Raw genomic sequence first — 15,064 nt, forward strand, 5'->3', positions numbered from 1 at the left:
TGCTAGATTACGAAAAAATGTCTTCATATAAGCTAATTGTGCAAGGCACAAACATGGCAGGCTTATCGTCCAACACAACTCTTCTAATTCATCTTCTAGATGAGAATGACAATGCTCCTGTTTTTATGCAAGAAAAATACACAGGGATTATCAGCGAATCTGCCTCAGTGAACAGTGTAGTTTTAACTGACATGAATGCTCCACTGGTAATTCGAGCCACAGATGCTGACAGGGAATTGAATGCCATGCTGATTTATCAAATTGTTGAACCATCTGCCCACAAATATTTTGCTATTGATTCAAGCACAGGTGCCATTCGCACAGTAATGAGTCTGGATTATGAAGACAAAAACATTTTCCATTTCACAGTGCAGGTCCATGACATGGGAAACCTACAGTTATTTGCAGAAAATGCAGCCAATGTTACAATCCAAGTGATAGATGTCAATGACTGCTCTCCAGTCTTTACCAGGGAAGTTTATGAGGCATCTGTTTTAGTGCCAACATATAAAGGAGTGGAAATTGTTACATTAAATGCTACAGATGCAGACTCTGGACCAAATTCAAAAATAATTTACTCAATTACTGATGGCAACATAGGAGAAAAGTTTACTATTGATCCCATCATGGGTGTTTTATCAGTTCAAAATACCACCCAGTTAAGGAGCAGGTATGAATTGACAGTGAGAGCTTCTGATGGGAGATTTGCAGATGTAGCATCAGTTAAAATAAATATTAAAGAAAATAAAGAAAGCAACTTAAAGTTTACTCAGAATTTGTTCACAGCTTTAGTGCAGGAAAACTTGTACGAGACTAAAACGCTTGCAATTATTACAGCTATAGGCAACCAGATAAACGAACCACTGTTTTATCACATTCTAAATCCAGACCGAAGGTTTAAAATCAGTCATACATCTGGAGTCCTTTCAACCACAGGTATACCCTTTGATCGTGAAGAGCAGGATGTCTATGACATAGTTGTAGAAGTGACAGGGGAAGAAATGTTAACTGTTGCTCATGTTGTAGTGAAGGTCACTGTAGGGGATGTAAATGACAACGCACCAATGTTTGTTAATTTGCCATATTATGCTCTAGTGCAGGCTGATGCTGATATTGGCCATGTAATTCGACAAGTCACTGCTGTAGACTTGGATATTGGAAACAATGGTCAGATTCACTACTACTTAAAAGAACTTCATGAGTATTTCCAGATTAGTCCTTCAGGTGAAATCACATTGAAAAACAGTTTTGAAATAGATACTTTGAATGCTGAATATGTCATCACTGTTGTAGCCAAAGATGGAGGGGAGCCAGCTCTTTCTGCAGAGGTTGAAGTACCAATTACTGTAATGAACAAAGCAATGCCAATGTTTGAAAAGCCTTTTTATAGTATAGAGATTCCAGAAAATATCCAACTGCATACCCCTGTGGTACATGTTCAAGCCAACAGCTCAGAAGGACTTCGGATCATGTACAGTATCACAGGAGGAGATCCTTTCAGTCAGTTTTTCATACATTTTAACACTGGTGTCATACATGTAACAAGCCCACTAGATTTTGAATCCCATCCAGCCTATAAATTAAGTGTAAGAGCAACAGATTCTCTAACTGGAGCTCACTCAGAAGTCTTTGTTGATATAATTTTGGTTGATGTCAATGACAATGCTCCATTGTTTAAAGAGAAGTCTTATACTGCCACACTTTCCGAAGCTTCAGTGATTGGCACATCAGTGGTTCAGGTCATTGCTACAGACGCTGATTCTGGTGTAGACAAAATTATTTCTTACCAGTTGGTAGAAGATAACAGTAATAGTTCTGATAACTTCCACATAGACAGAGACAGTGGGGTTATTTTAACAAGAAGAGCCCTTGATTACGAGGAAAGACAGCTGCATAATTTACTTGTAAGGGCCATGGATGGAGGTGTGCCCGCTTTAAGCAGTGATATAAGTATTGCAGTGTATGTAACAGATCTGAATGACAATCCACCCGTTTTTATACAGCAGCTGTATGAGGCCACAGTCAGTGAGCTTGCACCCCGTGGACATTTTGTAATGCACGTACAGGCGTTTGATGCAGACAGCTCAGACAATGGCAAGCTGGAGTATTCCATCTTAAATGGAAATGTAAATATGCGTTTTGAGATTGGTAAGAAAACTGGGGTTATAACAATCTCAAACCACCGCAAAGAGAAAATGGAGCCATTTTACAATCTCAATATCTCTGTGTCAGATGGAGTCTTTAGAAGTTCAGCTCAAGTGAAGGTAACAGTAATTGGAGCAAACTTCCACAGTCCATCTTTTATTCCAAATGAGTATGAGGTGGAATTGGCTGAAAATTCCCCCACGGGAACCCTGGTAGTTGAAGCTAAAGCTACTGATGAAGATTCAGGAACTTATGGCCATATAACATACTACATTGTAAGTGACTTTGCAAAAGACAAGTTTTCTGTTAATGAAGATGGACAGATATTCACTCTAGAGAAGCTTGATCGTGAGAACTCTATGGAGAAAGTTATCACAATTGGCCTAATGGCAAAAGATGGAGGTGGCAAGGTTGGTTTTTGCAGCATAAATGTCATACTTACAGATGATAATGACAATACCCCACAATTCAGAGCTGCAGAATATAAAGTAAATGTTGCATCTGATGCTCCAAGGGGAACTTCAGTCATCAAAATTGTAGCATCGGATGCTGATGAAGGCAGCAATGCAGATATAGCTTACGTTATTGAGGCAGATTCAGAAAATGTTGAAGAAAACTTAGAAATTGATCCTTTCACTGGTGTCATTGTTACGAAAGAAAGCTTAATCGGGCTGGAAAATAAAGTGTATGCTTTCTACGTAAGGGCAAAGGATGCTGGAACTCCTCCAAAGGAGTCTGTAGTCCCAGTGTACATCAGAATACTAACCCCTGAGGTGCCACTTCCAAAGTTTGTTGAGCCGCACTATGCCTTTGCAATACCTGAGGACCTTGCAATTGGATCAGAAATAGATTGCATCCAGGCAGACAGTGAGCAGTCTGTGGTTTACAGTCTAGTGAAAGGAAATACTCCTGAGAGTAACCGAGATGAAGTCTTTGTTATTGACGAAGATACTGGAAAGCTAAAACTTGAAAAGAACCTCGACCATGAAACAACTAAATGGTACCAACTCACACTACTAGCGCAGTATGCCCATGAAGATTATGAAGTTGTCTCTTCTGTAGACATCAGTATTCAAGTAAAGGATGCCAATGACAACAGTCCTGTGTTCGAATCTAATCCATATAGAGCATTTGTTGCTGAGAACCTTCCAGGCGGAACCAGAGTAATCCAAGTAAAAGCAACTGATTTAGATTCAAGTACCAATGGGCAGGTAATGTACAGCTTGGCTCAGAGTCAAGAAACAGATGACATCATGGAGCTGTTTGCAATTAACAGTGAGACTGGATGGATTACAACACTTAAAGAACTAGATCATGAGAAACAAGGGAAGCACATGGTTACAGTGGTTGCTTCTGACCATGGAGAGAAGGTACAGCTGATTGCCACTGCTTTGGTGGAAGTAAGTGTTGCTGATGTGAATGACAACCCCCCACACTTCACTGCTAAGATCTACAAGGGGACAGTGAGTGAGGATGATCCACCTGGTGGAGTTATTGCAATCTTGAGCACCACTGATGCTGACACAGAACAAATCAACAAACAAGTCAACTACTACATTACAGGTAAATACATAACACTGCAAAATGTTTGAGTTGTGTTTGTAACTAATGCAAAGACAGAATAAGTGTTTACCTAGACTTCATTTATGTTAATGCAGAACTGATAAAAGTAAAAAGTAGTAAGCTGATAAAAGTGCAGATCAAAAGCCCTGAACAACTTTTAATGTGGAACTGAAGTACTGTATTATGTGCTTCAAAGTATGAATTTAATTAGTTTACCAGGTAGAAGTGCATTTGAAAAAAATAATAATAATAATAATAATTCTGCAGCACAATATATCCTTAGCTATTGTTAAGCATGCTGCTAGTGAGTTATCCTTGTATATTTTCTTCAGTGCATGGGTGAATATTTTTCTTTTTTTTAACACTTGAAGAAAATCCTGCTGTTTATGATTTTTGCATATATATGAAATTGACTAGCAAACATGTTATTAGTCACAACCTACTGTTAACTTATGTTAAAATATGCTGTCTTTTAATATTGCATATAGCAAACTGTAATTTCTATACTAAAGAATTCAGTGGATTATCAAAGTATTCAAACTGATTATGCCAGTGATAAGGGATTGTTAAACGATACCAGCTCACAACTAGTAGTAGTGGGTTACAAGCTTTTTGTGATGGTACTTCAGTTTTTAATGTTTAGGATTTTCACAGCAGGACAGTCATGGATCATTGATAGGTAGCAGATGTATTTTAAGACTATTCAGACATTCTCTGCAAGTGAGCCTGTTCTTTCCTTCTATCTCTAGTCTTACTTTCCAGCTAAATAGCTGTATTGTTCATTAGTTTGAATGGCACTTTTCCATTGACTTTTCAGGAGGAGACCCTCTGGGACAATTTGCTATTGAACAATTTGGTATTGAATGGAAGGTCTATGTCAGAAAGCCCCTGGACAGAGAAGAGAAAGACAATTACCTCTTAAATATCACAGCCACTGATGGAACATTTGTGGCAAAGGCTGTAGTAGAGGTTAAGGTCCTTGATGCCAATGACAATAGCCCTGTTTGTGAAAAGGTGTGAAATGTTTGTGAAATTCCTTCATTACTATATTTTATTTCTGAAATGTCGATAATGTTTAACTAAATGCTTTAATATATGGATCTGGAATATCTGTCCCTGTTTCAATTATAGTAGTTTGGTAGTTTAGTTGGTTTCTACACATTTTTTTTTTAATTATTATAGCAAGCAATGTTTATATTTTCTATAAAGTAAATTAACTTCTTTGCAGGCGCTGTATGCTGAAACTATTCCAGAAGATGCTCCTTCAGGAAAACTGATTTTGCAGGTTTCTGCCACTGATGCCGACATCCGTTCAAATGCTGAAATCTCTTACAGGCTTTTCGGAACAGAGGCAGATAAATTCAGTCTAGACCCAGATACTGGTTAGTGTCTACTTTTTGTTTTCATATGTTAACAAGAGAACATAGAATAGCACCATCCTTAATTCTGCAGATATTGGTATGATTTGAAATAAAGAAATACGCTCGTAGCTATAGAGCAGAGTGTATGTCGTGTGTAGGGGCAGAACAATTGTATAATTTCCTCTTCAAGATTAGTGTCACTTTTGAGTTCCAACATTTAATACACGAGAATAGCAACTAATGGTTTATTTTGTGGTTTAAGAACATTTGTGCTACAAAAAAAAGATAATAAACTTGTTTTGCTTTTTGACAAAAACAAATAAATACTTAAAATTAACATACTAAACCGTTTACAGTGTGATGGTAAGTATTGCTCCACTTCAGTTCAGTAGTACAGTTATTTATTATGCTGCATTTATTGCTGGGGGGTAAAGGAGAAGATTTTTCATGGTTTATTTAACTGAGAGCCTTTGAAGTATTATGAGGGATTATTCAAGTGTTACTACCTGCCTACATGTATAAACTGTTTCCGTTCCATAGTGCTAGTGTATCAAGAGTCTTATAAGAGTTAAATAAAAGGTAAAGTCAGAAGTACTGTTAAAGGTTTTAGGATACTTGGTAATGTCGCTTTTATTATCCCTCTGCAAGTTGTAATTGGAGATGCATGTACATATGTACTGTATGTGCCCTACAGCTGTATTCCTTAGCACAATTCTTGGAGGGGTTAGATTATGGGTAGTACAGAAGTGCTTTTGCTGTGGCTCTTGGCATCTGGCTAATCTTCAAAACTGCTTTGAACCTTTTGATAATTTATTAGATGAAGATGTCTTACATTCTGATTGATATGACTGTAGTGAGCTGTACATTGAGAGCTCCTTATTTGATTTTGATGAGCCAGTGAATGCGTGTTTGTTATGCTCTTTAGTATTTTATAACGAGTGTGCATGTTATGTACCTTGTTTGATTTTATATATAAAAAAAATTCCCTTATAGGTGAGCTGAAGACCTTGGTTCCTCTTGATCGTGAGCATGAGGCAGTGTATAACATTACGGTAAAAGCAATAGATGGAGGTGGTCGCTTCTGTCAGGCTGACATAGTTTTAACTTTGGAGGACGTGAATGACAATGCACCAGAGTTTTCTTCTGATCCCCACACGGTAACTGTGTTTGAGAACACAGAACTTAAAACCCTCATAACACGAATACAGGCAACAGATCCTGATACAGGTAAGATGATTTTTTTTTTTTTTTTCTGTAACATATAAGGCAATTATGTCTTGTGTTAGATAGTATACGTGTGTGCTTAACTTTGTAATGTAGACACCACTGGAACTTAGTTCAGTGTTTATGAAGATAGGGTAAGGGAGTGAAGTGGTGCATCACCTTTGATAAGAGTAAGTTATTTGGTGAAATAATTGGAGAACATCCGGTTAATCAACAGCATTATCTCTAAAATGTTTCCCCAGCACATTATATGCCATTTCAGGCATTAAAGTTATAAATGAGGGTCATTTGATCAGCTGGATCATGTTCATCAATGTATGAGTTGCAAAGAATTAGTCAACAAAATTTGTTTGTGGATGTTTACTGATGAAACTAAAGATTTAAGATGTTTTGGCTGTATACACTTGCTGAAAATTGACCAGTTCCAATAGATGTTTGTAGAATGTTCTTTCTTGGTTAAATGGCAAAGACATAATTTGTAATTAACTTTTGCATTGTTTTTGTTTGTGACATTAAATATATGCTTTTAAGGATGCTGCAGAAAATTAGTTGTCCACATATGTATGTATGTATTTAAATCAAATGTGTTGGGTTTTTCTTGTTTTTTTTTATAGGCTTGAACAGCAAGGTTCTCTATTCTTTTGTGGATTCTGCAGATGGCCACTTCTTCATTGATGAATTGTCTGGTATCATTAGTCTGGAAAAACCTCTAGACAGAGAAGTGCAAGCAATGTATTCTCTGACTGTAAGGGCCACCGACCAGGGCTCACCTCGAAAGCTCTCCTCTGTCTGCTCTGTTGTAGTGTCTGTTCTGGATATTAATGACAACCCACCAGTTTTTGAGCACAGGGAATATGCTGCCACTGTTTCAGAGGACATAACTGTAGGAACACAGATTCTTCGTGTTTTTGCAGCAAGCAGGGACATTGAAGCAAATGCAGAGATCTCATACTCTATTGCTAGTGGAAACGAACATGGAAAGTTTAGTGTTGATTCCAGCACAGGTATGAACTGTTTGTACTGTGCAATTTAGCCATTCATAATAGCTTAAAAATAGCTATCGCCCTGTGATTTTATTTTTACAATATAGAATTGCAGGTTCTGATTTATGTACCAATGTGCTTCTTGTTTGGCCCTGTAGGTGACATTTTTGTGATTGAAAGCTTGGATTATGAAACATCCCACAAGTATTATCTAACTGTGGAGGCCACGGATGGAGGCACACCATCTCTTAGCGATGTGACGACTGTGAACATAAATCTGACAGATATCAATGACAACACTCCAAAGTTTAGCCGGAATATCTACGCTGCAGTTATAAGTGAAGATGCTGTACTGGGACAATCTGTTATTACTGTAGGTGTTTGTTTTTTTTTTTCATTTTGATTATTTAATACATGATAAGTAATAAATTAATAATAATACAATGTATAGCTTTTAGAATGTTTTTTTTTTTTTTTTTTTTTTTTTTTTTTTTTTTAAATGGTAATGTACATTTTGCCTTTACCTAGAAAAGCCTGTAATTAATGACCATTAATTTGGGGGGAAAAAATTACAAGCCAGAATTGAAATGACCTATTTGGAAGTGAGAATGTAATGTTTGAATCACACTAGTGTGTTCACAACATGGTAATTTCCCTAGGGGTTATAGTCAATATTTACTTGAATTAGAATATCTGTGTTTTCTATTGGGATGTGCTTATTAAACCGGGTGCAAGTTGTCTTCTGAGCTGATTTTATAGAATGCTTGTGTAATTTCTTCAGGTCACAGCAGAAGATGCTGATGGGCCTTCCAACAACCACATCCACTATTCTATTGTTAATGGGAACCAGGGAAGCCCATTCACCATCGACTCAGTCAACGGGGAAGTGAAAGTAGCAAGATGGTTAGACAGAGAGAAGGTAAGCAGTGTCTGTTTTAATATCTGTCTTTAAAAGTCAATGCATTTTACCATTAGGTATTCCAACTGGATGTTACCCAAACCTACTGCAGTAAACGGCAACATTTTTCAGATTTCTGTATTTAAAAATAAATAAATAATAATTCTGTTGAACATGTTGAATTACTGTTTTATGAATATTTACTGCTGTAGTTTCAGTTGAATATTTGTCACTGCAGATATCCGGATACACACTTACTGTACAAGCTGCAGACAATGGTAGTCCCCCGAAGTCTAACACAACTACAATCAATATCGACGTGTCTGATGTTAATGACAACCCTCCTGTCTTCTCACAAGCCAACTACAGCATCATCATTCAGGTAACACTGCTGCCGTAAATAGCCACTAGTGCCATTTTGGACTCTTCTGCACATCTAAAGCCCTTTCAAGAGTACCAATTTTAATAATACGCATGGTTTAAAGGTCTAGGCTGTTTACTTGATGGTCCTTAATATTTTGTGAATCTCTTTGTCTTCTAGGAAAACAGACCTGTTGGTGCCAGTGTGCTACAGTTATTAGTGACGGATAAAGACGCTTCTCACAATGGCCCTCCATTCTCCTATACAATTATAAGTGGAAATGAAGAAAACTCATTTGAGATAAACCAGCAGGGCGTATTGATAGCCTCAGTGCCACTGAACCATGAAATAAAAGACCACCATTTACTGCATGTTCAGGTGTGATAAATATCTTTTGAAACACACTTAACATTACAGAAGTCCTCCAAGTTGCTTTTTGGTTTTATATCTGATCATTTTCTTTTCTAAAACTTGTTGAATACCTCTGGCCAAAAGAAATGACATGGCTATGGCTAAGTTGGCTAATCATTTACATTTTTTTAATTTTTTTTATTTTTTACAGTATGATAGTCCCATCAGTAGCACAGTGCTTTTGAGTTTTATAACTCTACACATGTGTTTGTTGTACACTTTCAATGCACCTGTTTGCAGTATTTCTGGGACTTTTTAAAATATAGATGTATCATGTTAAAATTAAAGAAAATGGTTTTGATTTAAATATAGAAACAATCTGAAAAGATCTCCATGGGGACTTGTTTATATAGCAGGGTGAGCACTCTTAAGTATAGCATGCATGCCATTGCCAGGAACACAAACTTGAAACTGAAATTCTTTGCATTTTTTGGCTTAAGGCAACCTAATTCTGTCTAAATCAATTAATCTAATTGTTGGTTGTGAATTGTTTCCTGAACAGTGGCTGTTAATGATGTTAAATCAAGGTGAAATAATTTATATTCTGTATAAATGCAGTGACAGAAGGGTTTGACAGTTTGTCCTTCATAATACTGAACATGATAACAGTGCACAATTTCTTTAAAAAATAGCTTATTTTGTGTAAATGTCAGATGGATGTAACCGTAGACAATATTTTAGATCTGTCACCTAAGCTGCTGCTTTGTTTTATTGAGCAAAGAAGAATGGTCATTGTATTACTAACCGCGTAAGTGACAAAAGCACAGGGGGCTAGCAAATCTTAATGCTACAAGCACCCTCTTCTGTACAAAAGCTGCTATGTCACACTATATTGAACACACTGCATATTTTATCAATGTTTTGTTTTACAAAATTTAAAAACTGGTTTAAAAAAGGGCAATTGCATGGAAAAAAATGGCTTATTTTATGTATGTGCTTTTATGAGTTTTAAAAGCACATAAGTATCTATAAGGGGAAAAAAAATATGCAGTACAACTGATGCCAGGTCAAGGGACCATTTAATCATGTCAGTGTAATTTGTTGTAGTATTTCATTTTTACATGAGTGGCATTAAAGGGCCTCTCTTAAATGTGTCTCTCTTGAGTGAATAATTCTTTGCAATTCATCTATTTTTAGGTGGCCGATAGTGGGAAGCCTCAGTTGCATTCAACAACATTCGTCAACATCAAAGTTATTGAAGAAAGCATTTATGCTCCTGCTATTCTTTCTCTAGAAATGTTCATAACAACTCACGGAGATGAATACTCTGGAGGTGTCATTGGAAAGATCCATGCAACAGACCAGGATATTTATGACACCCTCACCTACAACTTGGCGTCTGAATCGGGAAATCTGTTCTCGCTCTCTAGCACTGATGGAAAACTGATCGCCCGTAAAGGGCTAGATGTGGGGCACTATCCGCTCAATGTCACTGTTACAGATGGAAGGTTTACAGTGGCTGCAGACATCAATGTGCATGTTAGACAGTTCACTCAAGAGGTGCTCAATCATTCCATTGCTATAAGATTTGCTAATATTGCACCAGAAGAATTTATTGGCGACTATTGGCGGAACTTCCAGAGAGCCCTGAGGAACATTGTAGGGGTGAAGAAAAATGACATTCAGATTGTGAGCCTGCAGCCTTCTGAGCCTTCCTCCAACCTGGACGTACTGCTTGCTGTAGAAAAAGCTGGAAGCTCTTACCATTCACATGAGGTCCTTTTCAGAAAGCTTAACACCTCAGTGGCAGACATTGAGGAGATGACCGGTGTCCGAATTCTCAAAGTCATTAACAAGCTTTGCTCTGGGCTGGATTGCCCTCTAAAATTCTGTGATGAAGTAATCACATTGGACAAGAACGTCATGTCAACCTACAGCACTGCCAGGCTCAGTTTCGTTACCCCTCGGCACCAAAGAACCGCAGTTTGTCTCTGTAAAGGTAAGCTGGTGTCAGGTCACAGTATGTATGAATGTAATTGTATTGCTGCCCTATCAAACATGTACAACTTATTTGTAGTCTTTTCAGTTCCTAAACTTTTTTTCATAATGTTCAAGATGGAAAATGTCCTACAGTGAGCAAGCTCTGTGAAGGTAATCCATGCCCCGAAGGCACAGAATGTGTACCAGACAAGAAGGAAGGAAAATACAGCTGCGTATGTCCAAGTGGCAAGAATGGAAAATGCTTTGGTAAGAAGAGAGCTTCTTAAAAAATGTTAAATATATTTATTATGCTCCCCCCCCTGTCTATTGAGCTACATTTCAAAAGCATTTTGGTCCTGGAACAAAGTTAGAGAAAAGCTTTCACATAGTATTTTCTTTTTTGCATTTCATTCCTTACATCAAGGGGATCGTGCAAAATAGGGACAGATTTTACTACTTTCAATACAGACTGTTCAGACTTACAAGCACAGAGTAGTAGTTTTTGGCGTATTCAGTTGTTTTTTTATATAAATAACTTTAGTCACACACAATTAAAAAGGCTGACACTGTCTGATCACAGCTCACAGAAGCTCAGCACAGCTGTCAGTTCTAAATGATTTTCTATCACTTTTATTTTTTGCACTAGAATCAACCCCTACACTATGAAGACAGCCAGAAAAACATTTCTGTTCTTCAACATTTAACCCTTTTTTAAAATATTCTTTTTTTCCCCTAATTTTAGCTGGTCCTTCATTGACATTTAATGGACATAGCTATGCAAAGTACCGTCTCATTGAGAGTGAAAATAAAGAAGAAATGAAACTTTCTCTAAAGTTAAGGACATACTCTGCACATGCAGTTGTAATGTATGCCAAAGGAACAGACTACAGTATACTAGAGGTATGTAATTAACTCATACTTCAAAAAATGCTTTTATGTCTATACTTTGGAGGAATTTGCCAAATATTTAGGATATAAACCTGAACTTCTTAATTCTGCTGACCTAAGCTGTTCCCTTTGAAAAATTTCCCTTCATAATTACACGTGAAAAATACTTATTTGGGAATTTCGGTCAGTCAATCATATTCAATCTTTTGAAATCTAATTGTGCCCCCATGAATTAATTTTGATACAATTCCTAGTTTTCTTTACCTCTTTCAATATATGCTGTTTTTTTTTTTTTTTTTTTAATCACCAACACCTTTTGTATTACCCTAGATTTATTTGGAATAAACTCCCTCCTATCTGTAGAGAGTTCTTTCAGAGGCTGGGGGGGGGGGGGTTGTTTTTCCGGCATTTGTACTCCATTACCTAGTACAGAAACAGTGCTAAATCCCTTAACGATGTTTGGAAATCAAGCCATACTGGAGGATATTCCCCATCAGTGTGTGTCCGTCATGGGTTAATACAATTTAAAGTGTTGCATTGACTCGATTGGCCGAAATCTATCCAGACCTCGACCCAACTTGCAACTAATGTAAACAAGCACCTGCTTCCCCTATTTTTCACTGGTCTTGACCCCATTATGGACTTCTGTATTCTATTATAATGTAAATGGAGAAACGGTTGCAACATAGTGACACCTGATTGTCTAACCTGATTTTGCTTTTATTTGTTAATTTTATTTATTTTAGATCAACAATGGGAGATTGCAGTACAAGTTTGACTGTGGCAGTGGTCCTGGAGTTGTGTCAGTGCACAGCATTCTGATCAATGATGGCGAGTGGCACTCTGTGTCTTTGGAGGTAGATGGAAATTATGCAAAGCTGGTTCTGGACAGAGTCCACACTGCGTCTGGAACTGCTCCTGGTACACTTCGCACGCTCAACCTTGACAACAACATCTTCTTTGGTGGTCATATCCGTCAGCTTGGCTCCAGGCATGGCAGGAGCCCACAAGTCAGCGATGGATTCAAGGGTTGCATGGAGTCAATTGTGCTAAATGGGCAGGAGCTGCCTCTGAACAGTAAACCGAGGGCCTATGCAGTTATGGAAGAAGCAGTGGAGGTTTCACCAGGATGTTCCCTGGTACCTGCAGAAGGCTGCTCCAGCAGTCCTTGTAACAATGGCGGGCTCTGTTCTCCCCTTCCTAATGGAGGTAACTCAAATAATTTGATATTCACTTTTAACCTGCAGTAGATGTATTTATTCTAATATGTAAACTAAATGGTATATCTTTTATATAGATTATTTCTGCAAATGCAGTGCCTTGTTTATGGGTACACATTGTGAAATGAGCATGAGCCCATGTGCTTCCAACCCTTGTCTCTACGGTGGAACATGCATTCCTATCAACAATGACTTTGTTTGCCAGTGTAGAGGACAGTACTCTGGCCAAAGGTATGGTTTGTAAACTTGTATTAAATTGTTTTGTATTATATGCTTTTATGTGTTCATCCGAAATAATAGTTTTAGCAAAATGGGAGACAACGAAGAGATCTAAATTAATGTTCCAGAATGTGATCAACATTGAACCTGACAATTAGAATAATAACCTCCTAATCATTAAACAGCTTATTTATTGAATATCTTATTTAAGAGAAGTCTTTACATACTCTGTAAAGTATCTTGTTTCTAATATGGAATAAACCTTTTATATCGAAAGAATTTAGAAGCAATAGTCTTGTCTTATTGATCATGTTTCTAGGTGCCAGTTGGGTCCATACTGTAAAGATAATCCTTGTAAAAACAGTGGCAAATGCATTGACAGTCTTGATGGTCCAGTTTGTGAGTGTGAGCCAGGGTTTCATGGAGAAAGGTTTGTGTTTTTAAATCTAAATTTGACATTTTATAAATACTGTTGACTGCATGCATCATTTAAAAAAAAATGTAAAACCAATATCTTAAATACATAAAATAATGTGTACACACTTTCTCTCTTTTCCAGGTGTCTCGCTGATATTGATGAATGTATTAAACAGCCCTGTTCAAATGGCGGCCTGTGCAGAAACACACATGGGTCTTATAATTGTACCTGCAGCCAAGGATATGGTGGAAAGCTTTGTGAGGATGTTGTCTTGGTGAACAATGTATTTCTTTCAACATCTTGGAATATTGGTTTGGAAGAAGTTATTGGCATCATAGTGTTTGTGGCTAGTATATTCCTGCTGGTTTTGCTGTTTGTGGTCTTCCGCAAGAGGGTGTGCAGACAAAGGAGGTCTAAGGCAAAGGAAGAAGAAAAACACTGTGGAGCAACCACCTCCTTCTTTCACAGGCCATATTTTGATTCGAAAATGAGCAAGAATGTCTATTCGGATGTTCCTCCCCAGGTGCCAGTGCGCCCAATCTCATACACTCCTAGCATTCCCAGTGACTCCAGAAACAACTTGGACAGAAATTCCTTTGAAGGTTCTGCCATCCCTGAGCATCCAGAGTTCAGTACTTTCAATCCTGATTCCATGCATGGGCACAGGAAAGCAGTGGCTGTTTGCAGTGTGGCTCCAAACCTCCCTCCTCCTCCCCCCTCCAATGCGCCATCTGACAGTGATTCCATCCAGAAATCAAGCTGGGAATATGACTATGATAGTAAGTATTTTATTTTTGTCAAAACTTAATAAGCCAAGAAGTAGCCAGGCGTGAGGTTATATAGATACTGCAAAATGATGCAGGAATCATTATTCCCTGCATAGCCCAGAATGAATGTGGAGAATTTGAATTAATGATTCTTTTGTAATTGAATCATTTAATATGCAATAATGTATGTTCCATCAGTGTTCCAAGCAATGACATTATCCCACAGAATATCACGATTAGGAACTATTTAGCAACAACGGCAAATCACTGTTTCTGTGCTAACCACATATTGCTGCGCCAGGCAACATCAAAGAAAACACCTGCCAAAATACCTTGGTGTCATGGGAGATACAAAAAGCCTGCTGGAATATACCCCCCCCCCCCCCCCCACCCCCCCCCCCCCCCCCCCCCACCCCCCCCCCCCCCCCCCCCCCCCATATACATAGATCCCCCCCCCCCCCCCCCCCCCCCCCCCCCCCACCACCACCCACCCCACATTTATCCTGAAGTTTAATGAGTGACACAGAATTCACAACTTAAAGCAATGTGTTTGTGAGTACAATTAAAATGAGCTGAGGCAGCCAGGATAAAATCATCATCCCGCAGTAACGGAAAGAGGCATTCAAATAATTAGACATTCTGATGTCCTTAACCATGACACAGCTACTGGTCTTCTTTAGTGTGGA

At 38.1% G+C, this 15,064-nt stretch overlaps 1 protein-coding gene across 7 annotated transcripts in view; it reads left to right on the plus strand.

Annotated features, from left to right (window-relative positions):
* LOC121298477 (protocadherin Fat 1-like) overlaps window positions 1-15,064 on the plus strand; it is a 75,941-nt gene that overhangs the window by 52,681 nt on the left and 8,196 nt on the right. For all 7 annotated transcript variants that reach the window (XM_041225622.1, XM_041225616.1, XM_041225608.1 and 4 more), the window contains 16 exons: window positions 1-3,708; window positions 4,526-4,722; window positions 4,937-5,090; window positions 6,063-6,296; window positions 6,908-7,297; window positions 7,435-7,649; window positions 8,058-8,195; window positions 8,413-8,556; window positions 8,716-8,913; window positions 10,084-10,885; window positions 11,002-11,133; window positions 11,609-11,766; window positions 12,501-12,963; window positions 13,052-13,205; window positions 13,513-13,623; window positions 13,753-14,390. The exon at window positions 1-3,708 is cut by the window's left edge and continues 360 nt beyond it. In XM_041225622.1, coding sequence (XP_041081556.1) covers window positions 1-3,708; window positions 4,526-4,722; window positions 4,937-5,090; window positions 6,063-6,296; window positions 6,908-7,297; window positions 7,435-7,649; window positions 8,058-8,195; window positions 8,413-8,556; window positions 8,716-8,913; window positions 10,084-10,885; window positions 11,002-11,133; window positions 11,609-11,766; window positions 12,501-12,963; window positions 13,052-13,205; window positions 13,513-13,623; window positions 13,753-14,390 — 7,836 coding nt within the window. The remainder of the gene's footprint in view (window positions 3,709-4,525; window positions 4,723-4,936; window positions 5,091-6,062; window positions 6,297-6,907; window positions 7,298-7,434; window positions 7,650-8,057; window positions 8,196-8,412; window positions 8,557-8,715; window positions 8,914-10,083; window positions 10,886-11,001; window positions 11,134-11,608; window positions 11,767-12,500; window positions 12,964-13,051; window positions 13,206-13,512; window positions 13,624-13,752; window positions 14,391-15,064) is intronic.

Source organism: Polyodon spathula, chromosome 2 (assembly GCF_017654505.1).
Source record: "Polyodon spathula isolate WHYD16114869_AA chromosome 2, ASM1765450v1, whole genome shotgun sequence".
Lineage (NCBI taxonomy): Eukaryota > Metazoa > Chordata > Actinopteri > Acipenseriformes > Polyodontidae > Polyodon > Polyodon spathula.